This window comes from Balaenoptera physalus, assembly GCF_965194825.1.
Source record: "Balaenoptera physalus genome assembly, chromosome: 6".
NCBI lineage: Eukaryota > Metazoa > Chordata > Mammalia > Artiodactyla > Balaenopteridae > Balaenoptera > Balaenoptera physalus.
In genome coordinates this window covers 65,908,365-65,927,763 of record NC_138885.1, presented here as the reverse complement: position 1 = coordinate 65,927,763, position 19,399 = coordinate 65,908,365, and the positions used below count along the sequence as shown (strand labels likewise).

Sequence of the window (19,399 nt, the reverse complement as noted above, 5' to 3'; positions counted from 1 at the left end):
TGCTTTTTATGTGTGTTTCACTTGAAATGAAATAGAAAATAAAAAGATTTATGCTCTGTATGGATCAAAAAAAAATTCTTAAATGACCATGACCAAGACAATTTATTTGTCATCTCAGAGGTCACAAACCTAGGTAGCTATTCATCATCACATCAGGGGATGTGTCGGGCCGCTCCCTGGGAGGCTGTGTTTTATAAACAAACTGATCGGGATCTGTATAGGAAACGCTGGTCAAAAACAGCAGGCCTGTACACATGCATGGGACGGAAGAGATTGAAGAAAAAGCAATTATGCTCGGTAAGAGGCACGCCAGCTACTGCCGTGCTCGCTGGATGATGAGGCCACCACTGCATCTGGCAAGCCACCCTCTCTGCCAGCTTCCAAACCTCATGCAGATCATTTTATTCCGAAAACCTACTGATTTTTTTGAAATGACAGATGCACAGACAGCATGAACAACCAAAATGTAACAGTACAAACTTGACACATTTTCCCCCCAGGCAACCGATTTTGAGGAAATCCATTCCAAAAGTGGCAAATGCGTTCAATAAAAAATGTTTAATATTTTCAAATGTTCCAATAGAAACTAAGTTTATAAAATTCATGGGCATCTATCTTACAGACCAAAGCGTTGGTTTCTTGACCAGAGCCATTAAATTGAAATACCATAAACTCCTAATAACCCATTTGAAGAGAGGTTGTCTGTTAAAATTTATTCAAATAAAATATTGGTTTGTTGATAATATTTACCTTGGAAAGGATTTTACCCTGAAAAAGCCTGTTTAATAATTGAGGCTGCAAACCACTCGGCCTTGTGTTCCCTTCCTGTCCTGCAAAGCCACTAACAACATTCACACACCCCGCTGCTTCCCACCCTGCCCCAGTCATTTTCATAAGAATTTCTTCCCTTGGCTAGGGGATTATTAATTGTGTGACCTTGGACTAGGAAATTAATGTCCCTAAGGCACAAGTTTTTTTTTGCCCATCAGCAACAGAGGGACAATAATACTTATTTTATATTGTTGGGAAGATCAAATAAGACCTATAAAGTAGTAAGTATAGTGTGTGATTTATAGCACATGGTAGGTGCTTAACAAGTGATAAGTATAACTTTTCTCCCTTCTATGCCTTCATACCAAGTTTTTTTTTTTAATTTTGTACCAAATTTACTAATTTGAAGCTACTTTCTTTTTTTTTTAATTAATTAATTAATTTATTTTTGGCTGTGTTGGGTCTTCGTTTCTGTGCGAGGGCTTTCTCTAGTTGTGGCAAGCGGGGGCCACTCTTCATCGCGGTGCGCGGGCCTCTCATTATCGCAGCCTCTCTTGTTGCAGAGCACAGGCTCCAGACGCGCAGGCTCAGTAGTTGTGGCTCACGGGCCTAGTTGCTCCGCGGCATGTGGGATCCTCCCAGACCAGGGCTCGAACCCGTGTCCCTGCATCGGCAGGCAGACTCTCAACCACTGCGCCACCAGGGAAGCCCTCATACCAAGTTTTTAATCTGGGGGTGGGGAAGTTTCTGAAGAGTGTTTTTTTTAATTAACAGTATTGTTCATACATATCTACATAATTACAACAATTTTTGAAGAATACATTTACTAATACCTTGTTTAGAATTATTTTTAGACCTACACCTACTTTTTCTCTTTTTTTAACCTTCCATTGTTCTAGTAATATCTCTAGCATATGGGTACGTCTCTATTTTTTAAAAAGAATAGGTTACTATTTAGGTTTAGGAGATTTTTTACATTTTTTCCAAGAATTGCACAGTAATTATTCTTTATGTCAACTCATACCAAGAATTAAAGCTTTTAAAAGCCTTTGTGTAATTACCATAATGCACATGAATAATTTAGGACACCCATTAGTAATGCAAACAAGCCTTAGGAGTTAAGGAATTGGCACTTAGACACAATCCGGGTGTCCTCAAGAGCTGCCTTAGCAGTCCTGCTTAGGCTCAGCTGTAAAGCCCCCGTGCCACCCGCCAGGGGCTTTGTGACAAGAGGGCCCCAATCCAGGAGCAAGGCCAACCCGTGGAGAACAGCAATCACAGAGGACGGACCTGGAGGTCTTGACCTGCCACTTAAGAGTAACTTCATAAATGCAGCTCTTAAAGAGTCTCTCTCCAAAAGGAGGCACTGAAGGGAGAGGGAAGGCAGCTCAGCCTCCTGCTAACATGCATGCGTGAACAGCCTGCCTCAGGTTACAGAGGCCGCCACTAGCTCAGGAGACAGACCTCCACACGGGAGGACGGAAGATTTTAGGAGATAGTAGTAGGTTTCCTCCCGCTTTGAGCAAGCTCAAAGTCAGACGGGAAGGATCCCAAGCGTCAGTCAGGTTACCTTGGGATCACCAAGGCTTAAATTCCAGTAAATGCAGCCACCGTCCCCTGGCTCCAACCTGGCCTCTTCTCAGCCTAGCAGTCCAGGGTCCTGTGACAGCCGTGTCACACAGAGGCATCTGAAGAGGCAGGCATGCTGTCTACTCTCGTTCCTACCTAAATAACTGTTAGCAGGAACAGGAACTAGACTTTCATCATGGTCAGTCTCTCCACCAACTTCATAAGGCCCATCTTCAAAGATGTTCATGTCAAAAAAAGTGTTATTCTTTTGCTCTACGCGAACAATCCCTAAAAGAATGAAATGGTCAAAAAAAATGAAGATGAAACAAAATAAAATAGATGGTTCCTAATAAACATTCCTCGTGTTATCATTAAGCACAGAAAGAAAAGTTTGGAGGAAGAAAAGGAGAAGAAAGATGACTTTCGAGGTTATTAAAGTCAAAAAATCATGTTCGTGTAGATTTTTACATCAAACAAATTTGTTCTAGTAATAAAAAAAAAAATGCCCATACATTTTCATGAATTATCTTTATAATGCCATGAAACTAGATGGAAAATGGAATGTTTACTTAGTTAACTAAACCTACAGAAAACTTTTAAATTATATGAACCTGATATATTTTACATTTTCTATAATCCTAAATCAATTTATCTTTTTACTATACTGTGAAAGTAAGATTAGTATTTTGATCTTTTCTTCCAATCACTTTAACCAAAGATTTAAAAGCTTTAAAAAATTTTCACAGCTAATAATTGAAAAGAGAAGATCTCACATAGCCCACTGTATGATTTTTTTAAAAACAGTAACATTTTAAGTCAGAATTTATAAAGCAGACAAAACATGTTTCCCATAAATTAAACCATACATAATTGATGGGTGTTTTTATTGTTTTGTTTTACTATGTATGGCCTCTCTTCTTGCTAAAACAATTTCTAAATTCATGTTTTATTTCAATTAGGTCAAGATAACCTGACAAATGCTGTTATATGGAAGATCTGGTTGGGGCCGAGGAGGCCAAAGGAAATTACTCCCAAAGGTTGCTATCGAGCAAGGTGTTCTCAAGGATCATTTCTAACAGGAATGAAAACTAGGAAATTTCTGAATGGAATAAGGGAAATTTTCCTAAGTTTTTCCTGACTAGTGAAAATGTTATAGTACAGGATTTATTTTAATAATTTCTCAAAAAAAAGTCTTATTTCCAAATCAGATGCATTTCTCTTCACTATGGATTACAGTCAGGTTAATTGTCCTTTATAACACAGTGGTTTTTCTACACCTGCTTAATTTCTTCAGAGAAGTTGAATTTTTACTACAGGAGCACTGACCATGTTCATCTAGGCAAAAAATACAAGCCATTCTTCTCCCTCCCTCCCTCCCTCCCGGTGTCTCCTTTTACCTATATCACGAAATTATTTAAACAATACCATTAAACAATCTTTCCAGAAGTTATCCAAAATCATCTCAAAATTCCCTAATTTGACATCTACGCTTCTAACTATACTGCTTTATTAGCAAAACACGGCCCTTTAAGATAATACATAATGAAAAAATGTCTGTATTAATACAATGTTATTTGTACATGACACCACTCAATTATTTTCAGTTTTCAGATTCCTACCTTAAAATTAAAACTTTCAGCTTCATGAAACAAGCAAATACAAAACAGCAAAAACTAATGTTAATTATATTCTTACAGAAGAACATTAATTACTTATATTAATGTAAACTGCTGGCAGAGGGAAAAAAATCTCTTAAAACATATATCTTGAACATTATTTGTTTTTAAAAATCAGAATTTAGATATTTTGCTATCCTACCCTACTTCTACAACATAAAAGTGTCTTATAACACACTTTGTTTTCATTTAAAATGTACTAAATCATGGTGCATATAATAGCAATTATGTAATAATTCTAATCTCTATTTCTATAAATACACACGTCATACCTTTCCAGTTGTAAGTGCCTGGGGCTCCAAACGCAATGTAATGAAAGTCTTTAGTAAAAGTAGCTGCTACACCTTGCTGGCAAGAACCAAATTTTTCATGACCTCTTAATCGGCCATCACAAAAACTCCAGTCTCCTCCATCCATATCATCTTCAATCCTGAGATTCTGACTTAGGACGTAACACCTTCCAAAAATGTCTCGGGATTCCTGTTTTGTATTAACATGCTGCCTTTTTTCGTATCGATGAGCACATGTCTGCAAACAGATGGAATAAAGTAGCCCATACAGGTCGGCAAACCTTACGTTTTTCATTACAAATTGATGAAATTGTCAATAATCAAGAGGCTAATTCTAAGTGGGATGTTAAATGTGGCCTCCTCCTGAGATTGGATCTGAAAACCAGCAAATCTTCCTCCCCAAAGTTGCAAGAAGGAGACCATTATATAGCACAGGACTTCTGTCTTGCCCTCAGCCTGAGAATAATGCTCCAATCCAAATACTGAATGCCAATCTGTAATCCACAGGCAAATTTATTTATAAATTTACCTGTCACATAAACAGTGGGAAACACCTATTTCATCTTCTCAGTTTAATTGGTTTTTAGTGGCTATATAAACCTTCACATCAGTATGTTTGTGAAAATAAGTACTCATATTCCGGAGGAGAGAAATCATGGACATATTTTCACAGGGATCGGGCTAAAACTGCTAAAACAAAGACATTTTCCTTTTACCTATACTATTTCCTTATAATCAATCCTAACTAACTTATCCTCTAAACTCTGAGATTAAGTTTATTTTAAAAGGCAGAGACAATTACACTGCTGGGAGAGATGAAATAATCTCTAATTTTACAGGGTATTCATGGCCACCCTCCATATAACAGGCTGAAAACACTTTACAATGTCCAAGTCAATTTCCCATAATACATCCCCTTAGATATAAAAATTCGGTGTTTGGTAAAATTCTCACTTTTCTCAAAATTCTACATAAATTTGTTACAGGAACCAGATTTTGAAAGAGACAGAAAGATCATCATAATCCAGCCTGGCACCTCCAAGGCCACCTTGCACAATCCATCTAACAAACTCTTTTTTCTTCGCTACCACTTCTATTTGAAGAAGCTCAGAATATATAATAAAAGAGTTTAAAATTATCTGATCCTTACTGTCCATGACCATTCCCATAGTTTTTTTATAACTAATCTCTAATAGCTACATAGTTCCTGAGACAAAAAGCATGCCTAGTTTTGTTTGTTTGTTTGTTTTTAACATCTTTATTGGAGTATAATTGCTTTGCAATGTTGTGTTAGTTTCTGCTGTATAACAAAGTGAAGCATGTCTAGTTTTGCTTTGCTTCTTGTTTTAAGACCACCTAGAGTTTTAGGGACATTGGTAAAGGTTTTTAAATAAGTTCTTTGAATCTGAAAGTTCTAAAGAAAAGCAGATTGTAGAGCTGTTTCAAAGTAGATCAGGAATCACAGGAAAAATAATGCTTTCGTTTCTTCTTGACATCAATTCCTGCTTTCAAGCAGTCAGTTTTCTAGAATGTACACTCTATGCAGGCAGAAGCTCTGCCTGTTTTGTTCAATACTGTAAGCCCAGCAGTGGCACACAACAGGCACTCAGACATTGTGGAATGGACACACTTCTCTACGCTTACCACAACTTTGCCCCCTGGACCTTGGCTCTGGACGGTGACCCCCATCCACTGATCTTCCTTGCTTTCCGATGAAGGGTCAGCTGTGGAGAAAGCAGCACAGGTTACACACACACAGTTAGGACTTCAAAGCCATTGCAACAGGAAATGAACCAATAAATGAACAAAAATATAAGAAACAACTTCTAAATTGCCTTGACTCCAAGTCTAACCACTTAGTAAATTTAGTTACTCAATCCAGAAAAATTACTTCTCATCGTAAGAAAACGGGTGAATGATTATTGGTATGAATGTTTCATAAAATTCTTTACATAAAAGACATACCTCTACCTGGTAGCCCTTCACTTTCTCTGACAACCAGGGTCCCGAGTACAGAAACTACCATCCAAACTAACAAAAAGTGGCTACTTCTCCACATACTCCCAAATTTGTTACATAATAGCATGAACTCTTCTTTACTGCAGATGGGAAGACAAGGTCTCAGACTCACTTTATATCTTCCTATCAATGCAGAAAAGGAAAGTGATATATTTATTTTTACCTCCTTCCTCCAAAAAGGAGAGAGGGAAACCACAAATCTCACCATGTGCTCATTTCAGTATCAATCTGAGCCTACTGTTTGACCCTACATCCAAATTTTTGCCTTCCTCAATGAGAAGGCAGGCATGATTTCCAATCCTGAATCATTACAAAACTATGAAACCTACCAACTTTAGGTAGACAGAAGGAAAAAATGCCAAAATGTTAAGTAAAGAGCAATTATGCCTACATTATCAGTGGGTCTGGGTTTTTTCCTTACATTTCAAAGTCATTTACAAGTTTTCCACAATTAACATGTATTATTTTCTAATCAGTAAAAAAAAAAACCCAAAAAACAAATACTGTTGCTAAAAAGATGAAAAAGCAAGAGAAGAACATAAACATGAATCTGCAAATATGCTTAGACCAAGAATGTCAAACTAGGTTTGGTTGCAGCTTCTTAGGACACTAATTGCTCTGCCTACCACACAGAGTCTGTGCAAAACAAGCCTCTAACTGAGATAGTACGGCAAAATTTATCCATGTTGCCCAGCTTTCATTTTAGAGAGATCTGATGTTTAAACAGTCTTTCTCCCAAATATTTTAGCAGCAAATGAGAACTTTTGGCTGCTGAGTACAAAATACACATTCAATTTTCTTCGCGGCTGTGAATACAGTTTTTCTCCCGTAGAACCTCAACACATCACTAGGTGGCGACATCGATACACCATATCAGTTTAGAAAGCAGAGTTGGTGGGGGGGTGGGGAGCAACTTCGCTGCAGCCCAGTGACTTAAAACGTACATGTTCTCAGGGCAAGCAAGAAACAGACGAGGCTGATGCAATTAAGAGAGGCCCTCTCTCCAAGAATAAAATGCTTGTCCCCCCCTTTCCTTCCGCCTGGAAAGGGCAAGTGGGATACAAGGCAAGTTGGTCAAGGGAGCCCTGAGCGAGTGCAGAAGAACTCACCGTCGTTATCAAATTCAATCCGTGGGCACGGCCCCCGGGAGGTGATGTCGCAGCTGTACAAGCCTCCTGTTCTGTTGGCCTTCTGCAGCGGAAGGGCCACTGCCCGTGGGGCCCCCACGAGCAACCTGTTGACAAAACAGAGAATATGCAGATTTGAGGTGAATACGCATTTAACGTTTCAGTCAGAACCAGGAGATATCGGGGTTATTCTTTATCAAGGAGTCCCCTAATTCTCTGCCAGTTTAGGTGGTGAGGGAGAACAAAAGCAGAGCCCTGTGACACACACACACACACAAAACGATGCAAGTCAAGCGCAAGAAGGGTTGTTGAAACAAGGTGAAGGATACATACGCGCATCTCTCATAGTATCAGCAGCTCTCTGCAGAGCACGATTCTGGTGTTTTAGAAGCCACGCTTTGCACAGAGCTTGCCCCCTACACCTAAGCCAAGGACATTATAAGGAACCCAGACACAACAAACACTCCCACACTGGAGAACAAAAATGGTCACAGTAAACTTAACAAGTGATGATTCGTCCATTTCCAACATTGTGCCTTCCTGGGGGTGGTTTTCAAAGGTAATTTTGAATGTCCCCCAGATTTTCAGTTTTTATACTGTTATTAATTAAACCGGGAGGCCATTAGACCGAGGTGGCTCTAACGCTGTGGCAGCCTACGGAAGCAAACCAAAATCTCGGCCTGTAAACACCTCAAGGTTACAAAACCAAACCCTAAGGGCAACCCATCACAAACAGCCACCTGGGCTGTAAGCTATAGCCCATCAAATCATTTCCTTGCTTTGCTTCCTTCCTTTCTCTGCGTCTTTCCCTGCTCCTGCTGGTGGAGCACCGCTAACCACTTAAGGCTTGACGCTGCCAGGTTCGCATTGATTTCTGCTCAAACTCGTCAAGTTTTTAATATGTCTCAGTTTACCTTTTAACGACACAGATTTGGAACCAAACCTTTGCCCAAGATACAACTCGACTGAATTACTCTTTTGCAGCCTCTTTCTGCATGAATTCTTAATTCCCGGTATTTGGTCATCTCAACAAGCTCCTCCTTTATCATCCAATTAATCCCCACCAAGGAGTCAGGGATACCACTTATGTACTAGGCATCATAATATTCCCTCTCCCCTCCCACCTCAGGGTTCTTGCCACCTCCAGTAAGAGGGACTCCTAAGCCAAACCCACAATCCTTAAAATCTGTTTCCCAGCCAGAGGGATCTTTAGAGACCCACTACCTTTCTGCTGTGTTCCTTTCACTTAATGCCCTTTACTCACCATCAGTTTTACAATCTTTGGGGTCTGGCTGACTGACAATGAGGAGAAGAAACAAAGAGAAAGAACATACACCTGACTGGACAGAGAAACAGAGCTGAAAGAGAAACCAGGCTGGAGTTGCGGAAAACGGCTGGGAACACAAATGTGAACCAACTTCCAAAACAGAAAAGCCACTCCTGGCCTTCAAGAAACTCACAAATCTCAGATGCCAAAAACAAAAAACAAAAGAACAAACAAACAAACAAACAACCCACCCCCACACAACAGTCCTTACCACTTTTGTCTTTGCTGTGATCCCAATAAAGGATTTAACTTTTTTTTTTTTTTTTTAAACCAACGCAACGCAGTGGGTACAATGGAAGGGAAATGCACTCAGAAAACAGAGACGGGAGCCAGACTCTGCCCAGGGAGAGCCAGTGAGGCGGGTCCCACAGAACAATGGCTGGCTCATGTGGGAACATGCATATACCTAGCACCATCCTTCCTCCCAGACCCTTGGGTGGCAGCACCGTCAGCCTCCACCTCCAATCCGTCCAACATTTAAGGGATGAAATAGCACACACCAAGGTACGGAACTGCAACAGAGACTCGTCAGGACCAAGGTGGGGTCCTCGGTGCCTGGAACTTCTGGGCAGAGGCAAGGCCAAGGGCTGTCCCACACCCGTTCCGCTAATGTCATTCTTGATCCCAGGAGCTCTGACAAAGAGCTGAGAGGTGAACTAGCCTACGCTGTGAGTGAACAAGCTCAATTATCCAGCAGGTGTGGAGATGGAACCCTGTCTAGGTACTTCGAGGGATAAGCAAAGTGCTGGGGTCAGAAGCACAAAATCACAGGATGTGGGCATTGGAAGCACCGGAAAATGCATCCAACCCTCTAACTTCACAGATGAGGAAAACAGAGGCTTTAGGGAGGAGGTAAGTACCCTGTCCCTAAGACCTCACAGCTAGTTGGGAGCCAGGAAAAAAAACTACTTTGGAGCAATGTTTTCTCCATTCCTCTAAATTGCTCCTAGGAAAACAAAACCCAGGATTTTAAGGTGTTTATAATTTAAATGAAAGGGCAAAACCTACACAAATGAAACATTGAAACAAGAACTGTTCCATTTACTGACTAAGACTCATTCAGAAAGGGTAAGGGAAGGCGGAGGCAAAGCATTACTGCAGCTGGGTGGGGTGAAGGTCACGAGGAGATTTCCTGTAAAGGTAACGACTCCAACAGGGAAGGCTATAAAGAGCAGAGCAGGCCAGGAGTTCCAAGGTTGTTACAGTGTATCTTCTCTGACCGCTTCCTCTCCTCATACCCGCCCAAGGAGCCTGGCAAGCTACCATAGGCAGGTACTGGGCTTGTTATTTCCCGTTGACCGTCCTCGCTCGTTTGACCACTTATTCATTCCACAAACATTCAAGAGCCTCCTAGGATGAGTAAGAATTGCCCCCCTCCCTGCCAATCCCTGGGTCTTTAAACCACAGGGAGATAGAAGCAATGGGAGGGCGGGGCAGAGTGCTGCGCCCGGTCCAGAGGGCGCTAAACCTGCCCTGGAGCGAGTGTCACGTAGAGATGACAGGAGCTGGAGGTGGCCTAGTGAGGGGCACAGCATGTGCAAAGGCTGAGAGGGAAGGAGCCGGAGGAAATGGAGGAGTAGGAGTCGGCGATGCAACAAGACGGGATTGGGGATGGGCAGCGTGGTCCGCGGAGCTCCGCGTTCCGGTGCAAAAGGCCACAGATGCGCACCTGCGCAGCGCCTCAGAGCCCCTGGCTTCCGCCGACCGTTTGTCCCCAGCAGGGGACAGGTGCTTCCGGGTTTCCTGTTGTTGAAAAAGCTGCGGAGATTGTTCCATTTACATGGACAGTCCTTCAGAGCAAGCCGCTCCCTCCAGCCCCTTTTCCCCTGGCTGCGTGGGAGGGTTTCTCCCTCTTCGGTACCTGCAGATTCCACTGCTTCCCAGGCCCTCAAAGGGCGGGCCTCTACCACGCAGGAGCCCTTTCACTCCAGTTGGCTGACTAGTTATAGGGCTGTAGCGACAAAACTTCCCGGATGCTACGAATGCCAAGCTCTTGCAGAAGTTCCCCCGCATTCCTTGTGGTGGCTACTGCATCTGAAAGCTGACCACAGAGAAGGATGGAAGCAGCTGGAAGATGTGGGCGTGGGAGGGGCGGGGGGGGGAGAGGGGACAACACATAGGAAAAGGGAACTTGACAAAATAAGAGAAATGTACCTCTGGAGAATAATGTTAGCTGTCACACTGCCTTGTGTTCCCAGCACTATCCTTCCTCCCAGGTCCCTGGGCAGTTGGCACAGTGAGCCCCGCTTTAGAATCTGTCCCAGCTCAGACGGAAGGGGGCGGGGTGCTCTGGGGCCTCAGGCCACACGCAGCCAGAGGGGGAAGAGCAGACACCCATCAGTGGGGGGGTGCCCCTGCTCTAGCCACACCCCGTTCCCTGGGACCACACTTACAGGAAGACAATGATGGGGAGGGCAGGTAGAGCTAAGTCAGATAAAATCAGTCAGAGAAAAGGTAAGGAAGCACCTTGATGCAAGAACACGGTACCCCCAACCAAAGTCAACAACTGGCAGGTGTCTTAATCCTCAAGGTAAAGTCACCGTCTCTTGTTCAGGAAATAAGCAAACTGATTTCTGCTTAGAACCAGCCTTAATCACAGGAGGTCACAGCCCATTAGCTGAGGCTATGTCTGGCAAGGACAAAGAATTGAAAATAGAGCTGTATCCAGTCAATGACACCATCCCCGGTGCAACCCATCTCCTTCCTCATTAAGTCCTTTAGGACCTGGGCACTGGCCTAAGCCATTCGGAACCCAGCCAGCTCCTGGGATAGCACAGCGAGTGCAGCTCTAGAAGGGACAGTCTGCATCTGGGGGGAAGACTCAGGCCACACCAAAATCCAGTTTCTGCTCAAATCGCACTTTTTTCCCTTTGAGGCTGGGTTTAGTGTGAGCACCAGGCACTCTGGGCACTGCAGGGGTGGATGCCCACAGCAGCTCCTAGGGCCCGGGCAGCAGCTGCCAGGCTGTTCATTTTTGTTTAAGAAGCAGCAGCAGCAGCTGCTTTTTCCTGACCCACCCAGTACCACTGGAGGAGTTCAGAACCACAGTAACAACTCACGTTCAGAGTGACAGGGACCAAGGAACATGAAGTTATGTCTCTTGAAGGGAAGTGGTGGAAATGAACAGAACAGGGTCTTAGAAACCTATTCCCATATCAGGTCAAAAGAAAAACTGTAATCAAGGAAGGGCAAGCATCTGGATTTGAACTAAGATTGTTTTAGACACCAAAAGGAACAGGAAAAATTACTTCCCAAATTGCTTTCCACAGGGCCATTGGACAATCACCTCCACTGTTTCAAGCTGTACTGACATAAAAACTGCCCTGGGATTCCAACATATTGGAAACTTACCTTTAAAATACAAAACTCAAAATGTGTAAAACCACATCATCTTTAAAGATGAGAAATGAAACTTGAAATAGTAAAATACAGTGTAAAAGGCAAATTGCACAAGTGTGGCAGTGACTGAGGACATGATATAAATTCAGGTCTTTGAAGTCTAGATCAAAATTCTTGGCACGAAGATGCAGGACCCTTATCATGCTATTAACCACAAGGTTATTTCACACTTCAAGCAAGCCACACTCCTATTTCCTATAGTCAAGTTCTCCCCCAAGCAGAGCCAGTATACTTTTGCATAACTACATCAACCAAAAGTTCTAAACACTGGGGTACTTTTAAAACTCCACAGACAATAGCAGCTTTGCTTCATTGTTTTTGGCAATAATTCATTTCCTCGAGGATTAAAGATTCTGCCTCTAGCTATGCAACTTTGTCCCAGGAAATGTGAAATATTGCTTCATTAGAACAAGGACACTATTATTGCTTAATTTAAAACACAGCCTTCTTAGTTTGTCCAAATTAAACCTTCATTAGAAGATGGCATTAATAATTCAACTGTGTCACCCCTACATTTAACCCATCTTTGAGCTCAGTCTTTAACAGTAATAAATACGGATGGCAAGAAATCAAAAACAACTTACAGTGGAAATCCACAGATTCTACACTCATCCCAAGTCCCACGCTCTGGGCAGAACTTTTAAATTCTGGATTTACTTCTCTAGAATGCTAGATATTGATATTATGCTAATACATTTATTTCTTGACTTACCAGCTTTAGGCAATTAACTGTTGACACCACAATATGAAAAGGGGAGAGCTTAAACTACTTGCTACTTTCCCTCCTATGTTTAGTAACTATATTACTTTAGTTCTGCTATTTGCTACGCTTTAAGTTTTAAGTAATATATTTTAATTTCTATTTTCTCTTCATCAATTTCTGACAAAATCTCTCCATTCCCCAGCTGGGGAGATGATGCTATCAGCAGTCTGTCTCCCCAACTTTCCTCTTGGTGCCTCCAAGTCCTACCATCCATTGGCTATACTTTTACACTATTACCAGAGCTATTACCATTTACAATTCATCTTGTAACCACATTTTGGTCACCTGTTCTTTTATACAACCAGGTAAACATTATTCAGTGCTGAACCAAACAGCATTGAAATTATCCTCTATCTGGGACCAGTATCAGAAGCTCATGCCCTCCAAGGATACTGTTCCTAGCATCAAGGTCAAACAGACTTGCTTTCCTTCCATTCTATCAATTGTTTGGTGTACTTCACATTTGGACCATGACTTTTGCTTTTCTTGGCGTTTCTCATTACCATTTTTTCTCCCTTACGTTGTTTGCTTTTATTCCAGCCTCAATTGTTTCTAAGCTCCCAATTGTACCTAGTATGAAATCAGGATCTCTTCTTTGCTCGGATGTCCTCCTCAGAGCCCTTGGACCTCCTGGTACCACACAGACTGACTGTTCTTCTAGGTCTGCTGTACAGAGTCAGGGTCCGCTGTACGTGGTCCTCCTAGCACTTCCCTTTACTGCCGCCTCCTGGATTGGTCTCCTTTGACCTAGGATCTCACGTTTTCCTCTTATTTGGTTTTCTTAAACGTCATCCTAAAGAACAGTACATGATAGATAAACTGAGTCCCTGCAGATACAAAAATGGCATTCTGTTCTCACTCTTGACTGATAGTTTGGGTGTAGGATCTAGGTTGGAAAACACTTTCTTCAGAACTGCTCTAATTTATTCTAGTATCCAGTGCTGCCAATGAAACTTCTGACGTTAAGTCCTATTTTCATTTCTTTAAAGGCGACTTTTAGGCTCTGCACGTTAACCCAGGCGTTCTGAACAGCACGACAGTACCTGTGCGTGAGCCTTTTCTCACTGTGCACTGCGTGGCCTCTTTCAATCTAGAGACTTAGGACATCAACTTCCAGGAAACTCTTATGGTGCATCGGTCATTTTACTCATTCCATTTTCTGTTCTTTCTGGAATCTCTGTTAGCTAGTCAAGTGTGGGACCCTCCTGGATTAATCTTCTCACTTTTTTCCTTCCCTCTCTATGGTTCTGAGATTTGACTTAATTTTCTAGTATTTCTAATGAAATTTAAGTTTCAGCAATTATATTTGTAATCTCCAAAAGCTCTTTGTTTGGATTGTGCCTTTCACATAACAATGCACCCTATTCTTATTTTGTGGATTAACATATTCTCAAATGCTCATATTCTAAGCATTTTACCTAGAAGTTTTTTTGGTTTTGTTTTTCCTTTGTTCTCCTTCTGTTCCTGGATTTTCTGTTTCTTCCAATTTTTCTTCTAGTTTACTTCAGCCATTCCCTTTCATGCTGCTAGCTCTCATCATATGCCTGATAATCCTTGGTTCTCCTGTTTCGCTGTTGCCTAAAAAGGTCCATTTTTGGCTCAGTCTCACCCCGATCAGGAATTCTGAAAGGGAGTCCTGGGTGGGGCCTGCTGACAGAGGAGTCAGTTTAGGCTGAGTGAATAGGGAGCTGCTGTCAAGACTGAAAACCAGTCTTCAAATGCTAGAGGTGGAAGGCTTAATTCTTGGGCTGCCAGCGTTCACACTAGAAGCCCCAGCTTTCCCTAGCTGTTTTTTAAATACTATAACTGCCTTGCTTACCTCTACAAGAATCCATTCTTGAGTTGTAATCATTTAAGCTTTGTAAAACATGCACCTGTCAACATCCCCACCCCTTTCCCCCCAAAAAGAAAGTACTACGTTTTTTTTGTTTTTGCCAGAGTGTTAAATTCCAGCGTCCTATACTCTGTACAGAGAGATGGGGAATGACGGTGTCATCTGGCATCTGTGGTCCAGCATATAGGCCTTTACTTCCAGAACCACGCCTGATTCCTAGCGCCTGCCTCACCTGACGATTCTCAGGGTGGGCACAAGGCAGACCACCTGCCCCCTTTTTCCCAGTCCCTGCATGATATACTCCTGAGTGTGGCTCCCTCCCTTGTTAAGGCCATAAGCCAGATCCCATCTGCTTTCTGCCTTTTAGTAATAATCTCTCAGCCATCACAGAGCCCTGAGGAGCCTGCAGGGAAACCTGTATATCTAGTCAGCCATCTGGAACCATAAGTCAAAATCCAATCATTTCTTGAAGGAATCAGATTTTCACCCCAGCCTGGATTCCTTGCAGTTTGAAGGTGAACGTCCTTTTCCCAGCTGTTACAACATCTCTATCATTACAATCACCCCTCATATACCAGGGATTCCTCATAAGACTCTGTGCATGGGGAAAAAAAAATCCAAAAAAGGGTTTTTTGGCCAATTTGTATATGTAAGCTTTTATGAATGTAGATGAAAGAGTCCACTGACATTTGATTATTTATGCAAACATTTTGAATAACATCTTATTAAAAATTTATCTAATAGTTTTATGCTTATTTCACAAAGCAATTGTATTCAAACTCCATATGCTGCTTTGACATTACTTTCTGAAAAGCAATGTCTAACCCCGTTTTCCAGGGCATTTCTAGGACATTTTAAAGTTTATAACCACACCTAAGACTTGCAATTATCGTGTCAAATCCTGAGGAATTATTACTAAATGTGAGCTAAATTTCTTTGCTTCCTTTTTGAAATCATTTTAAAATATTTTAAAACAAATTTAACCTCTGTCAGCACCCACAGTTATAACTGATTGAAGTCCCTTTAGGCTAATGTGTTTATAGCGAACAAAACTTTGTTGCTCAAGTAAAGTAATCACGAGTGCAGCTCTCCGAGGAGAATGACTTTATAAGGGCTCAAATATAAGGTGGGATAATTTGGGGATAAAAAATAGATCTTGCCTTATATTTAAAGGTGTGTGGAAAACAGCTCTAAAGCCTCCAAGTTGGAAAGCTCTCTGTGCTGTGAACAGGAATCTTAAGAAAGGCCCCTGGGTCACGCCTTCTCCTCCTCTGGAAGGTCTAGGCCCTTCCACACAAAGGCCACGTTGTACTGAGTCATTTTTGGTCAGACTGTCCACAAAGTGGTTAAAGCTTCCAACACTTCGCTGGGCTGACCATAGGTCCAGGTTTCCCCAGGACACTCCTGATTCACACCTATTGTCCCCGGCCCCCTTTCATTCTCAAAAATGTCCCAGTTCGGTAGATAAACTATACAGTCATCCCAGCCTCAGGTATAAAGCTAGCAATGTAACCTGACTGAGGCAACAACTTGAATTTAATAACGCTACCCTTGACAGTCCAACTGTGTGCTTGGATATGGCACTGTTTCCCAGGTACCGGGGAGTTATTCGGGCCCGGGAGGCCCTGCAGTCAATCTCCACATGACCAGGCTCGCCGAGGGCAGCTCGTCTGGTCGTCGAAGCTCCACTGGCCGTCTGAGAGCCCCTCTCCACCGCAGCCAGGTTGATTCTCCAGGTGTCCACCGGCAGAAGCACTGTCCCTCCTCTGGCTGGAGGGAGAGGTGCCTGCTTTCCAAGGACCAGCGGTCAACAGGGAATGTCCACACCCCGCCTACCACCCCCAGCCACCATCAGCAAACCTGGTAACCTGCCAGATTGCTAAGGAGTTTTGTCCTTTCCTCCCCTTCCTTCTTTACCTGCTGAAGAGAAGAACAGGCATTACAGCTTGCTTGTGCTTTAACCTAAACCCCGCATCTCTGCCTCTGAGTCAAACGGCTTCATAGGAAGAGCCTGCTTCTCTCTCCTTTGGAACCAGAAAATCGGTCAATCATCAGACTAACTCCCACGTTAGACTTTCCAAACAAAGTACATACATTATTAAAGTTATAAAACTGAAAAAGACTATTCTTATTTTGATGACTGGTTATTTGAAGATCTAAAAATATACGAGGGAACTCTGCACTCAAGAACTGATATCCAGGGGCTTCCCTGGTGGCCCAGTGGTTAAGAATCCACCTGCCAGTGCAGGGGACACGGGTTTGAGCCCTGGTCCGGGAAGATCCCACATGCCACGGAGCAACTAAGCCCGTGCGCCACAACTATTGAGCCTGCGCTCTAGAGCCCGTAAGCCACAACTACTGAAACCCGCGCGCCTAGAGCCCGTGCTCTGCAACAAAAGAAGCCACCGCAATGAGAAGCCTGCGCACCGCAACGAAGAGTAGCCCCCGCTCGCTGCAACTAGAGAAAGCCTGTGCGCAGCAACGAAGACCCAATGCAGCCAAAAAATAAATAAAACAAATTTATTAAAAAAAAAATGATATCCAGCAGCAGTGAGCTGTGCATTAACAAATATTATTGTATTTAATGTGTGCTGTTAGTCCTGAAGAATCATTTCCAAACAACCCAAAAACTAAGTATAGATATGTTGGATAAAACTCTAGTTTTCCTATAAGTAGTCAAGATAGGAAACAGACTTGTCTTTTTCAGGGAAAGTCACTGCTATTCACAACCACGTAGCAGTGCCCGGGTGCCTGGCTGAGTGTCTGGACATGAACTCGCTGCCCTCGCCGGCCCTCTGCATAGGTCAGGGCTATGAGGCATCTAGAATGTAGCTCCACGAAGGCACACATCTTGCTGTTTTTAACCCACGAACCTATCCCAAGCTCCTGCAGCTGATGCCAGCACATGGCGATGCCCAAGTACTCACTGAAGAATGATCACAGCCCAACCACCTCGAGGTAGGATGTGTAAGAGCCATTCTCCACTGCCCTGAACAGCAAAGAAAGTATCAGAGGTCGTTACTACCAAGTGACTTGGTGGCAACAGCCATCTACGCAATGAGACCTTGAGTTGGGCAGGTGTGTTAGTTTTCTGTGGCTGCTATAACAAGTTACCACCAACTTAGTGGCTTGAAACACAGATTTCTTATCTTACAGTTCCTGTGGTTCAGGAGTCTAGAATGGGTCTCACTAGACTAGAAAACCAAGGTGTCAGCAGCTCCTTTCTGAAGGTTAGAGGAGAGTGCTTCCTTGCCCCTGCCAGCTTCTAAAGCTGCCTGCATTCCTTGACGCGCAGCCCCTTCTTCCATCTGAAACATCAGCAGCAAAGCATGTTCAGATCTCTCTTTTGCCTCCCTCTTCCACACGTATAAGGATCCCTGTGACCACACGGGGCCCACCCGGATAATCCAGGACAATCTCGCTAATCTTAAAGTCAGCTGATGAGCAACCTTAATCCATCTGCAACTTTAATTCCCCTTTGCCGCTTAACCTAATACATTCACAGGTTTGGGGGGTTAGGACATAGACTCTTTGTAAGCATTATTCTGCCTATTACAGCAGGAAATCTAACCAGTCTCTTTCTTATCGAATTGTACGCAGACACCAAGAACTTGAATTTGGAATGATAACCTAAAATACTTTTGCCGAAGCTAAGTATATGTCAAGAGCACATTCTGGGTTGACCTTCTCCCTCACTTTCGACGCTTTAGACTGGGCTGCTTTGAAACTCCCCGACTACCATGCTCTCTCCTCGCTCAGAACCTCTGCACAAGTTCTTTTCTCCCCCCGGAATCCTCCTACTCTCCCTCTTCAGGCCTCTGCTTAAAACCCTTCGGGTACCTTCCAAGCTAGGCCGGGCCCCACCTCTTATAAGTCCTCATCTACCTTCCCTTCCTAGCACGACCAAGGTCAGTAATCATGATATGTGCGAGGAACTGCGTACGGGCCACCTCCCTCAGCAGAAGGTCAGCTCCATGGGGGCAGGGCCATGTCTGTTCTGTTCACTGCTGTGTCCCCCAGTGTCCAGCTCAGGGCAAGCACTGAACTCAACAGGTATTTTTAATGAACCAAATTCATCATAGTAATTTACACAGCTAAAAGGTGAAGTTCACTTTTAATGATTTCAACACAGCAGATTTAAACTAAACTGAGAAACCTTCTACTATTTCTACAAGTGGCCCTGTAAAGACAGAGGAAAACGGGGGACAGCACTGCCTGCTGCCCCCCCATCCCTTGGCCTATTTCCAACAAGTCAGACATTCCTTTGAGGGCTCCAGTTGGTCTTCAAAATATGTCGGTATTCTGTTTTGTACGGTGATTTTTAAACTGTATGTAAAAGCTAGATTATAATACATAATGTAGCATTGTTTCAGAACAGTTATGCCAACAAATCTGAGTAAATGATGGTGAAATGCTGGCAGCCAGTCTGAGAGCACAACCTTTCAATCATCCCCCTGTTCACTCCTTCATTCCTTCAGCAAATATCTCCCAAGCTTCCTGCTGCAGGAAGTGCTCTGCCCACGCTGTGACCGGGCTGCCTCCCTGCCTCAGCTGGACCTGTTGGAGCAGTCAGTGGTTCCGATTTCCAGGATTCCTACCAATTAATGCCTTCCCAAGAGACACA

At 43.1% G+C, this 19,399-nt stretch overlaps 1 protein-coding gene across 4 annotated transcripts in view; it reads right to left on the bottom strand.

The window, feature by feature from the left end:
* ITGA6 (integrin subunit alpha 6) overlaps positions 1-19,399 on the bottom strand; it is a 75,494-nt gene that overhangs the window by 32,700 nt on the left and 23,395 nt on the right. For 3 of the 4 annotated variants that reach the window (XM_082465333.1, XM_082465335.1, XM_082465334.1), the window contains exons 2-5: positions 7,435-7,559; positions 5,951-6,030; positions 4,289-4,544; positions 2,497-2,628 (exon numbers count right to left, since the gene is read on the bottom strand). In XM_082465333.1, the coding sequence (XP_082321459.1) occupies positions 2,497-2,628; positions 4,289-4,544; positions 5,951-6,030; positions 7,435-7,559 (593 nt within the window). Of the gene's footprint in view, positions 1-129; positions 247-2,496; positions 2,629-4,288; positions 4,545-5,950; positions 6,031-7,434; positions 7,560-19,399 lie in introns of all 4 variants that reach the window. The other variant, XM_082465336.1, reaches the window with a different exon arrangement.